The 12,843-nt window shown below is 39.1% G+C and overlaps 1 protein-coding gene and 1 long non-coding RNA gene across 2 annotated transcripts in view; both read right to left on the bottom strand.

The window, feature by feature from the left end:
• Positions 1 to 12,843, bottom strand: part of LOC147652668 (uncharacterized) — a 33,979-nt gene that overhangs the window by 11,583 nt on the left and 9,553 nt on the right. The window contains exon 2 of the mRNA XM_086895156.1: positions 1 to 166. Coding sequence (XP_086751282.1) covers positions 1 to 166 — 166 coding nt within the window. The remainder of the gene's footprint in view (positions 167 to 12,843) is intronic.
• LOC147652669 (uncharacterized) lies at positions 3,402 to 9,136 on the bottom strand. The gene is made up of 3 exons (XR_015288206.1): positions 7,691 to 9,136; positions 6,667 to 6,905; positions 3,402 to 6,575 (listed from the first exon to the last, which is right to left on the bottom strand). It is a non-coding gene; the product is annotated as an uncharacterized LOC147652669 (long non-coding RNA).

The raw sequence follows: 12,843 nt of genomic DNA, 5'->3' as shown, positions 1-12,843 counted from the left end.
TCCTTTTTGCAGCTAGTATGTAGACAGGCACTAAGGGTTGTGCCAGCCAACTTTTTTTTAGACAAATGCCCAAGTTCCGACTCCAAGCCATGCTCTTCTTCTTGTCTTCCTACATGTTCTACTGGCACACTCCCATCCTTTGAGATAAGTGGCCTTCTTCTGTGTCCTGTAATAAAGAAAAGTATTATCCACATTTCTTTAAATTCTGATTCTGGTTTAGAATGAGAGGAGAAACAACCATGGAAAAAATTTAAATTGAAATTCTATGAATATCCTGTTCATTTAATCATCTAAAAAGTACTTGCTCTCAGTTTCTCACCCTGAAACTTATAAAATATCTTGCCTCCTTTGCCTACAATACACAGTAGCCACTGAAAAGCTGGAGATAAACGCCAGTCTGCTATTCCTGCTTTGAGGAGGATGCACTATGATGCTCTAAAAACATTAATCTGTAAATAGCTGTGAAGATAGATGCCTGGGTCATGAATTGAAAAAGATTATCGTGTGTTCTTAACAACATAAATTTTCAGTCCCTTCTTTTTACAAAGTCTTTATATACTAAAAGGCTTATTCCTTGTGTAAGTCAAACATTTCATTTCAACACATTCAAGTTATTACACTTTTTCTCCCCGGTACGTAGATGTCAATCATACAGCAGCTCAGATTCTTTCCAAGCACACTGATATAAGCTCCACAGTACCTCAGACTGGGAAAAGAACTGCCAGCCCATTAAGATCTTCATAAAGTCCAAAATGTGTTGCCTGTCTTCTGCAAACAATCAAGTCATGAAGAAAATTCCTTTCTACTGAAATGCATCAAGGAATCCATCCACATGAGCTATCACTGCTCATAAAGCTTCCTTTCACAGGTAAGACTGCTTGCACCATAAAAAAAATGATGTAACTTTAAATGTGGTTATCAGACTCTTAAATTCCCTGTGTAACCTAAACAACTACAGCCAGAGATGTTTGAAGCTATTCTTTTTGAAATAAATGGCACTGAACTCTGCACATTCAGTTACAGCTGCACAGCTGCTCTTCTTTTGTCTGGCATGACTTTTGAGATCACTTTACTCAAAACTTTTTCACATCTGGACCTTGATAGCTAAGGTTATCATGAAAATTGGGGTATGAAAAGATTCCCCTTTTACAGAATCACTGTAGCTTTTGATCTGAGAATATTTTCTAAATGCAGCTGTAGTGCTGATTGCTATATTTTTATTTTTTTTTTTTCCTGTGTAGCTAATCTAGTGTCTCCTGCAGCTGTTTTGCTGCTGCTGCTATTTCTGCATTCATTGCAACCTGAAAGAAAGAGACAGGACAAAACAGAAAGTACATGTCACTAAAAGTATTATTTGCATCCTCTTTTTTTGTGATGAACATGTCAGACGGGGTGAGATTTACATCTATGAAACCTCAACTACAAACAGAGGCAATTTCAGATTGAATTTAATTCCTTTATTCTTTTAAAGATACTTACTGGTCCAATTGAAGAAATCCATGCCAGAAAAATCCCCTTTCATTTATTTTTAATGAAAAGGTCAGTCAAAATTTCAAAAACTATCACTGTAGAAAATAACCTTGCAATGACTCATTATTCTTGTCTTCAGAAGACAGTTGGGTCAGTATATGCCTCACACTGATAAAGCATAGAATATAGAACCACAGAATATAGAATATACTGAGTTGGAAGGGACCCATTATGATCACCAAGTATGACTCCTTGCTTTACACAGGTCACCCCAAGAGTCACACCATCTGCTGAGAGCATTATCAAAATGCTTCCGGAACTCAGACAGGCTTGGTACTTTGACCACTTCCCAGCCTGTTGGAGTGCCCAACCACCCTCTGGGTGAAACACTTTTTCCTGATATCAGAGCTAAACTTCCCCTGACTCGGATTCATGCCATTTCCTTGAGTCTTGTCACCATTCACAACCTTGAAGAGACTAGTATCTCCTCTCCACTTTGCCTCATGAGGACGTTGAAGACTGAAGTGAGGTCTCTCCTCAGTCTTCCCCTCTCCAGGCTGAACAAACCAAATTACCTCAGCCATTCCTCATAAGGCTTTCCTTCCAGACCCTTCAGCATCCTCACACCCTCTTTTGGATTCTCCCTAATAGCTTTTTATCTTTGTAACATTGTGGCACCCAAAACCGCACACAGGACTCGAGGTGAGGCTGCCCCAGTGCAGAGCAGCAGAGGACAATCCCTCCCTTTCCCAGCTGGCCATGCTGTGCCTGATGCCCCCCAGGACAGGGTTGGCCCTCCTGGCTGCCAGGGCACTGCTGGCTCATGTTCAGCTTGCCATTGATCTGAACCTGCAGGTCCCTTTCTGCAGGGCTGCTCTCTGGCCTCTCATTCCCCAGTCTATGCACACGAGGGCCACCCCATGGCTGCACCATGCCGGGTGCAGAATCTGGCACTTTCCCTTGTTGAACTCCATATGGTGTGTGATTGGTCTCTCTTATCTGTTAAATCTTTCTGAATAGATCCCACATCTTGCCATAGCTCCTCCCTTCTTCACCAGCACCCATTGTAAGGCCACACTTCACTTTCAGCCTCACCAAGCTTTCATGCCATGAGGAGAAAGATCTGCCCTGGACAGAAGACCTCTCTCCATTTTTATGCTCTTCAGCAGGTTGTCTGCCATTATTAGCAACTAGGAAGACACTGTTCTGAGGGATTTTCATATCATTCCCTCATCAGCTTCCCCCAGGAGATGTCATGCTAACATGTCATCTTCAGAGCCTTTCCTACTGTGTTGGGTTTTTGGCCACCAAATGCCCCTTGGCTTTTCTCACCCTTGCAGACAAGTTCCAAATCTTGGGTTTGTTTTTATTCCCTAGAAATGTTGCCTCCTGAGGTCTTTGCCAACAGTATTTGCTTGTTTAAAAGGTGAATTATGTCACTTTGAAGCTTCTAGACTTGTTGGTGTTTAACACATCTATTTATTTACTTGCTTGAAGTTAGCAATTCACATAGAATTGTCTTCCTTGTTTCCTCTCCTTTGCCCATCCTTGGCGTATCTTTTGTACAAAACACAAGCTGCATACTCAGCCTTGCAGAGGCTTCACTATTATGAATAACATTGAATGGTCCTGATCTTTTCTTTTTTTCTTCCAATTCTTATCAGGGCATGTCTTGACAAATATTACAGCAAATATCATGCTGTATATAACCTTTTATTTAGCAGTAGCTGCTAAGCTAGGAGTCCTGGGAATCTTATCCCCAGTCTGGGAATAAATGCTTAGAAACTGAAAAACTTAGCACAGGCATGGAAAAAAAGTCTACTTTTTATCGGGTTCTGAATTACCTTAAAAAAATGAAAGTCTGAAATCAAGTACATCTAAAATGTGGTTACTTCAGCTTTTGTATATATTTGTCCACAAAATTTCAAATATTTCCCTTTCTGAGGTCTCATTTTATTTCTTTACAGCTTTTCAGCACTTTGAGAGAAGTCTGGTTTTGACAGAACTATTGTTATTACACTTTTATTATATATCCAAAATATATTTCAATTTGCTAGCAGTAAGATGTACAACATGGTTAGAGGGGGTTTTTAATATGTATTGATTAAAACATTTAGAGCTAGCAGAGAGGAATTTGGAGAAAACAAACACATAGAATGTAGCAGCAGCACACAGGCTACAGACATGCAAACTCCATTGTAGATTCTCCTGCAGGATTTTAGAAATTTTTCTTTCTACACTCTACTCTTAGTCACAGATGGTCCCTAGAATTCCAGAAAAAAACAGTGTATTTTGGTTAATGAGCAAATAAATGTTAGTATGTAGTCCTATATGACAAATACTATTAATAGCACTGACACATCAAAGGGGCAAATTTTTCTGGAAAAAAATATTACAAAGTATAAATTGCAACACTGCTGAAGGCAATCCTGCCTTGCCTCAGAATTTCTTAAGGATTTCAATAATCCACTGTTAGAGAGAAAAGCCTTAAAACAAGAAAGAAGCACTGATTAGTGAAGGTAGGCATATAAAATCTTTTGTGTCTGAACACATGTAAATGTACATGTAGTTATAATCAGCACTCAAACTTTGCAGAAACCCATTTGCAAGATTTTCAGATGGAAGAGAATAAATAAATTTAAAGGTTAAGTTTTCCTAATCTGCAGCAGGAAGGTTGCTTTAAACCAAAGTGCTGTGTGAAACCAAAGTGTAAAAATGTGAAAAGTCCCAGAAACAGACAGTGAATGGATGGTGAAGATGACCACCATTCCCCATCACCTCTACAAGCACATCTTACCATGAAACTCACAGCTTTTTTTTCCTTCTTTCTATTAGCAAATGCATTTCACAAAATGTACAGCTCTGTATTTCTGTGTTACTCTGAAATGCAGAATAATAATTTATGGGGTTTTTTCCTCCAGACAGGGACTAGAAATGTGACAATTTTAAAAAGAGAACAGAAACTCACAAAATCACAAGATGGCACAATCACTGGTAGAAGAAAAAGCCTTTAGCTATAGCTCTACTCACAATATATTTGTGGCAGAAGTAGTAATAGGTGACCACTTCCTAAAAATTAATACTAGAGGCTGGTTTAAAGGGACCTCTAGAGTTCTTCAGTCCAGGCTCCTCCTGATCAAAAAGCAAGGTTAACACTGAAATCAGACCAGGTTGTTTGCTGTTGTCTAGAAGCAATGTGCTTGCTTCCCTTTTCAGTTGTGGGAAGGCTTCAATTTGGGATGGCTTCTAAAAACTTGAACTAAAACATTGTTAGGCATGGGAATCAAATCAATGCAAATTCACATGGAGTACAGTTTAAATGCTACTTGGCTATCTCATATGTGACTTTTAAAACTTAATTTGATGTACCAATGCACACACAGACAGAAACCAATTACAACTGGACAAATCTATGTTTTCAGCTTATATTATCTCAGAAGTTAAGTTTCGTTACAACTAATATATTTGTTTCTTTAGCACCTCTAGGTTTTCCCTCAATTAAATGCTTTTATAAGTCATTTATAATTTGTTACAAAGTGTTCACCCTTCATACTGTTTTAAGAGTTCATCAATCAGCTCAGCAACATTAATTAAAAATGAGTGTAAGAATTCATACTCTTCTATGACTTATGAGGAAGCATGATGTCATGATGTTTTTTTGAACTAATCAAACAGCTGTCACAAAGAGTCACATCCCAGTGCTAAAGTAACACTAAGAGTGTTTCCAGGTTTAGTTCAGCATAGGAAAACCACAGGTTTTATTCCAGGTCTTCTTGGTGAAGTGCAAGTCATGCAATTAAAAATCTATTGACACAGGGCATCTGTCCTTGTCCTACAAGCAGTAGGACATAGCTAAATGTGGTATGAATGGCAAGGCTTTTCTGAAAAAAATTCACAGCTATGAAAAGCGAACATTCTACCACTTTTGAAGTACTTGAAATTACTTTTTTTACCTGTCCCAGGTGCAATGAACCTTGTTTTATCAACCTTTAGCAAACATTGCATTGTTGGGGCCGTTCAATCTCTACTGTAATTGCTATCACTACAAACATTATCTGCACTTCACAGGTAGGCTATGTGCAAAGACATGTTGCAATTTGCTTAATGAAGCTGCTAAACTGAGACTTGAAACCAGATGTCCAAAGTCAGAGCTGTTGTCTTCTTTTCATACTGCCGTAGTAGGTTTTCTAGTATCATTGGCATCTGACATATCAACTATTTCACTAGGCCTGGTAATCAAGAGGTACTCCAGGAACAATTCAGTCCATTAATGTGTCACTTGCATGAGCTTTTTTGTCCATCTGTATGGCCTGCTCCATCTAACTTCACTGAGAAAAATGTCCCCACCTTTTTACTCCTTCCCCTGCTTTTGGATAGCAAAACAGCTTCTGCAGGTAATCTGAGAGCAGACGATGAATGCAGGGAAGGGAAACTTGTCTTACAAAGATCTATAGCAAATAAATCCACTCAGGTTTTTTTCCCTTTCTTTGACCAATCAGTTTAAAATTCATTAGCTTGAGCCATACCATTTCTGGTATGAGAGCAGTCTCAGCACAAATTAAAGAGCTATCCATCCTCAACCAAAAAGAGGGAATCTGCTCAGTACTCAAAGTTACAGTGTTCACAGTGACCGAAACACAGGATTGTCTTACTATACCATCATCAAAAGTGGTGTTCATAGGGCCCAAACACCATCATATTGTCCTATTTGCCCTGTCCCTGTAAGTTTCAATTCCAGCCTCACAGGAACTTCACCAGCAGAAGGCATTTAGCATAAACTACATATATTCACAAAGTTCTCTGAAACCTTGAAGTCCAAACATTGCATTTCTTTCCATGGCATGCAAGGGTTTCAGACCTTAAGACAGCAGGTGGAATAAGCGGGGCAGTGTTTTTGACTTTACAATCATTGTTGAGCCTTCTCCAGTATTTCTTCTACCAGATCATATTTAATTGAGACAAAGGTCTTCAATGCAGTTAGTTTTCCTGAGAGACATGTCACTTGTTAGCAGAAAGCTCCAGTGAAACAATGGTGTGCAAGCTCCCGTGAGGATACAATTCTCATCTTGTGCTTTTAACTGCCAGTTAAAGCACCTACAGTGCTCCTGAAAAAAAGATGCAGTTGGATAGTTCAGCTGGGTGAGCTGTTCATTCAAACCCACATCAAGAGGAGACATATTCATCCCAAGGACTCACAAAGGTCACAGATGTCATGCTGACTCCCACCAGTCTCTCCATTTCATTCTTCTAACTGCTGCAAAAGAGGGAATGAACCAGTCTGTGGTTCTTGTTTCCTGCCTCTCTACATCCAGTAAAGAGAGGGGATAGCTGCAGGGATTCCTGCTTTCTGGGTGTACATGAAAATGATCAAGTCATGAACTGCAAGGAGAAATCAGCTCAGTATTGACTCCTCTTGGCTCCTGTTGGACTTGTTCCTGGAATACATAACAACCCAATGTTAAAGGGAAGAAAATTGAATTGGAATGAAAGATGGAATAAGAAACTGTTCCAATGCCTTAGAAAGGCTGGGGAGAGAATGGCTCTCATCACATCCTGCTTGTCTTTACACAGATGTAGGTATACCTCACTTCTCATGAAGAATACCCTGACAGCAGTATCTGAAGGGCTTTACAACAAGCTTGTCACAAAGCACAGCTACCCCTGTATCCCTTGCATCCAGTCAAAGATCCTAATTCTTGCACCTGATTTCCTTTCCCACTGAGAATGTTGTGAATCTGACATGCTGCCATACATTTGAAATATTATGGAGTTCATCTCCCAACCTGCTTCTCTCCCTCCTCCCCCTGACATTTTTTGAACTGATCTGTTGTCAAGTGTCTTGTCTTATATTTGTCTTGCCTTACCTTAGGGCAGGTAACATGTCTTTCTCCACTGTTCTAAAATATGTGTGATTTGATCCCACTCTATAAATGTTTTAGAATAACAATAGTACCAAAGGATGCTTTCACATCTCAGCTGTCAGGGAATCAAAGAAGAACATTTTCCACTCTAAATATTAACAGTTAGAGCCTTCTATTTGTATCATAATTGAAGACCATTATCATAATTGGTTAGCAAAGCCACCAAAGACACAGGCCTAAAATGGAAATGAATGAAGCAGCTATGGAAATGACAGCTTAATAAGAATAATGAAATTCAAACCCCTACTGCAAGTACAGTGTATAATCCATTACATGGAGATTAGATGAGATATAAATACCTGAAGGATATAAGATGATTGATCTGACATGTCGTCTGGTTTTGCAACCATAAAATGTCAAACAACAGGTATCTGAATGCTGCAAACTGCCTAACTACAGCTTTTTCATGGAGGGTGAGAAGGGAATTTAGCAACTTGCACTTTCAGGCAACGCCTTATTCCATTCTGGGTGCAGCATTTTGGTTGGGTTTTTTCATCCTCCTTTTAACACTGTAAGTACTGCCAGGGCCTGAATAATTTTCTTATTAATTCCCTGGATCTCAAACTCAGTGAATGAAGGTTTAGTTCCCAGTCTACCCATAGTGTTAACCTCTTTATAATTCAGTTCTTCGCTCAGGAGATGTAGCAATTAATCTGAACTTTACCATTTACTGGTGGAGGAAACATTTGGTAATCTTCATGATATGCCAAAATACTGTATCAATTCTGGGTACTGCCATATTCAGACCGCTGCAAAACCTCAAAGACACAGAAAAAGGGTGCATAAAGAATGTATTGAAGAGAATGGGAGCTGTGCTACTCCCAAGATAGTCAGCTAAAAAAGCCAGGGTTTTAATAAACTTTTTAGTATCTTTAGAAATTCCCTGTTTCTCACTGATTTTTAAGTGAAAACAATGACAAGCCTTCTAAATCCCTCCCTGCTGAGCTAGGGAGGAATCTTCATCCGCATGTGAGTCATTCCAGTGGAAATAACCTATCCTGACGTTTGTATCATTCCTATTTTTGCTTTGGTCCAGAACCTCATAAACACGTATCAGTCGTGGAGGTAGCTCAATACAAAGATAGGACAGGCATCTGAGAATTCTAAGGGTGTCAAAAATCATATTATCTTCCTTTACAAAGCCTCCCATTCCTCACTCATGCACTAGAAAACATGCAACAGAGCAATGTATAGACACTCATCAGGTATTTCTGATTTCACCCAAATTTTTCAGAAGCTCCAACAGCAGGTGGCTGTAAGGGCATTTTGCAGCAGAGCATATTTCAATTATAGATACTTAATGCTCATAATTGAAGGACACACTGATCAGTGTAGCAAAGTTAAAATGGACAACAAGGATGATGCTCTTCCTATCCATTTTCTCTGGACAGCTTTTAGCCTGGACCACTCATGCCAGTAGTTTCTGTAACACACACACCAATACTGCACATTAAGTGCAGGCAGCAATTAGCAAAGCTTGGGAAAAAAGTCTCAACCTTAGCACAATTTCAAATACATTTTCAGTTTAGCCATGCTATATTCTATCTCATGAGATTTCGGCAAATTTCTGTCTTGTCTCGGTGCCGAAACCCTTTTGCTTCCAGCCCCAGGAAATCATCGACTAGTTGCAGTCCCCCCGGGGTGGGAGGGGTACGGCAAGGACAAAGGTAAAAGACAGAGGAGGCTCTTTTCTCCCGGGACACTGCCCCTCCTGACTCCAGAATGACCCTCGGGAAAAAGACGCCAAGTAGGAAGTTTCGGGGGTTTTTATACTGAGGGAGGGGGCGGGGAGAGTAGGATTACAGCCAATGGGGTGAAACCGAGGGGGAGGGGCGAGGGGGAAGGAACCAACACACCACAGCCCCGGGGGGGGGCGGGGGAGGGAAGGAACAGGGAGAGACCATTTCAGTGCGAGATGACATCTGGGTTTTGTAACACATCAGGCAAGGGCTCCTGGTTAGAAGGATCTATGTCATGAACACAGCCAAAGACTGGAGGACAGCTAGGATAATTCACTGAACTTGGATAGCCATGTACAAGCAATAGCCTTCAGATACATACAGACTGGGAGTACTTAACTAAATGTAATTTCATAATCTGCAATTATCATTAATGGTAAAACCTGAAATCGCCAGTCTTACTTCCTTATTCAGTAGCAACTAAACCCTTTGATGTCCAAGACTGTCTCCTCTGTTAAGGACTATAAGTATTTTACTAGCAGATTTATAGCCATAAATCAAACAGAAATCAATTAAGTATTTGGAAGGTAAACTTGCACCAAGTTACACAGGGTGCTTTAAAAACATTTGCAGAAGAGAAAATTACTACTTTATTTTCTTGAAGTCTTTCTAACTTTCCTCCAAACCCTGGCTATCGTGCAATACCCCTCTACAATGACTGGAGAAGTGCTTAACATTACAAGAAGGAACAGCCTACTAAAGTGTGGTTTCATGCCATTCATTTCAGGCTGTCCCCACTTAAGCCATGTGCACTTTATACAGATTTCATTAATGTCAGAGCCATTACATTTGTTCAGCAGCTAATGGGGAATATTAAGTGTACTGGAATAAATAAGGCTAAGTAGAAGAGGCCTTAATATTTGGCTTTCAGTAGGCTCCCTTGTCAAGCTGTCACATTTTGCATGTTATTGTCTATACATATTCTAGAGAACAAGCTGCAGGAAGGCTGGAATAGGAAAATACCAGGACACCCCTACAGTGTAGCTACAGGTAACTCCTAGCTAGCTGTGTCAGCAGTAACAAATGGTCATTTTCAATCTTTCAGTTTGGTAAGTGTAACTCTTAAATAACTTGAAGGCAACTAACCTGAAAATTGCCACAGCTTGTAAACCCTTTTTGTGCTCAAGAGATTAAGGAAAGATTGGAAAATTTGGGTTTCTATCCTTGGCTTTATCAATGAGTTATGCTGTGTGATCCCTTAATGGGCTTTTTTTACCACAATTACCCACACCACCACATCCTTTCTTCTTCCTTCTCTAGTTAGATTACTGCTGCACAAGTCAGATGCTACACCATCTGCATACTTGAAAGCTTCCTGATGTAGTAGGGATCCTTTCTGGATAGGCAGTCAGGTATCAGAAGGCATGAAAAAAGAATATTCCTCTGATTCTCAGAGTTTTTTAGGCATAATCTGATTGAGCACCATGTACCAGGTGCAGTCTCTATAGAGCTACTTGCCAGCTCCTTTCCTGGCTGCTCCAAAATTTACTTTGCTGCTATATTACCTTCCTACCTAATTATGATAATCTCAAGGAAGTGAGGCACTGGGAGGAATGAAGATTTCAGAAAATATAATTGCCTTCAGGAGAAAAAGATTCCCTTGTGAATTGAACTTTGTCTGCCTGGTTTAAATGTCATAGCATTTTATTCTCATCCCTCTCACCCTGGCTCTCAGCTTTCAAGTACTGCAAACTGTTTGAATGAGTAGCACATGCTAACACAAAATACTGTTGGGTCAGGTTTTATGTCTTTCACTCATTCACATGAATGTTTTTCTACCATTTCTCTGTACGATATTTCTAAAGTATCAGATTAGAACAGTGAGCCAGCCCACTGAACACACCCCAACTACCTGACAGAAAAGACCAGAGAAGCTGGCATGTCCCCTTAGAATTCCAGTCTTTTGCTTCTGAGTTTAACAGAGATTGAAAATAATTAAAACCCAACTGTTTTGTTTTGTTGGTTTGGGTTTTTTTTTGTTATCCAGCATTCTTAGAGCAGATAACCAGACCGGTGATGTAGCTGCTTGGAGTATTTACAGACTTATCCTTGTATTTCTACTATTAAGCAAATATAGTTCATAACCAGTTACTCGCTGGGCCATTGAGGTCCATTTTTCTTGGAAATTGTTGTGTGCATCAATTCAATGTTACCGTGAGCCTGTTACCAGCCTCCTAGTCCCGAGCCAAACACTTCTGCAAAACTTTACATGCTGGACTGTGCCACTTTTCAATAATGTGTCTGTGACAGAGGGAATTGATACTGCTTTTAAATGTTTTGACAACATATTAACAGATGTTTTGTAATATTTTTCTCCAAGCAACCCCACCAACAAAATTTTTCTTCAGTGTCAGCTGTTTAGTACTAGTGTTACCCACCCTATTTTTCATTTTCTTTACCTCATCCATAACAGACTTCTCAATTCCTATTCCAGCTTTATTTAATCTCATCTGAATGTGGAGAGAAAATCAGGAACTTATACAGACATGCACCAGTAGTTTTAATAATGGGACTAATACTTTCCTTCTTCTTGTGGAAACGAATTGATCAATATCCCTCAGCTGGACCTGATCTTTAAGCATGCGTATAATTCAATACGTTTCCTTTGTTTCTGGTCACATATATATCTTAAGGATATTCCAGTTAAAAATGTTATTCCAATATATTCCTATAAATGTTGTTTCATCAGTAAATTCTTTCCACTTTTCTCATCATAATTTGCTAATTTGCTAATTATCTACATCCAACATATTGATTCTTCATCAATTCAAATTCTGTTGCCATCATAAAACAAATAAACAAAAAAACAAACAAGCAAAAAACACAAACAAACAAAAAAACCACTCCAAAACCATAATCTAGAATAAAACAGCAAGAGATATTTGATCCCATTTCCCACTTCCCACATGAATTTAATTATGTTTTCAGATAATATTTTTACTAATAGCCTATATCTATTGCACTTTTTGTTTGCTTTTTGGGAAGGGGGGAGGTTCTGGTGTTTGACTTGAAACACAGACTACAAGTCTCCAGTACTTTTATTATTATTATTATTTTTATTATTATTACAGTGTTATTACTACAGTCTTCCAACTGAAACATTTCATGCTCTTGAGTTCTGGTTTTAACTCAGAGTAGTATTTTCAACTTTCATTTCCTCATCCTTACTAATCTTTGTCTGTACCCTTAAGATCAACAACTCCATCACTATTATTACTGAAAACCTGCAGCAAAGTATTCTGTCTGTTTTGAGGAGTATCTAAATTACTATCTCAGTCTCATCCTCATTGAAGAATGATTTTTCTTTTTCTCATTTTCTCTTAATGTTTTAAGAACCAGTGCTGCCCCATGCAAGACCTAACTCAGCTTGACTTTTACCATTTCCCTCTTCTCCTACACTTACCAGATTGTTTTGCTGATTTGTGCTTTATTCCATGTATTTTTCGATATGTTTTCACTGGTTTGATTGAACACACTTCAAATGCATATTTATCTATTTTCCCTTTATTTCTTCTCATCCTAAACTGTTCTGTGTTCCTTGACAAATAATATCCAAAATTCAGCACTAAAGTACACCAGAGAATAGTTACACTATATAATAGTTGATGATCATTTTAGGTGACAATCAGGTCTAAGCCCTCTTTTCCATGCCTGACAATAAGAACCACTACTGTTTACACTACAACGGCAGATTCTCTATTCACCTACAAAGA

This window comes from Cyanistes caeruleus, chromosome 6 (assembly GCF_971803275.1).
Source record: "Cyanistes caeruleus chromosome 6, bCyaCae1.hap1.1, whole genome shotgun sequence".
Lineage (NCBI taxonomy): Eukaryota > Metazoa > Chordata > Aves > Passeriformes > Paridae > Cyanistes > Cyanistes caeruleus.
This window is presented reverse-complemented; position numbering and strand designations above follow the sequence as displayed.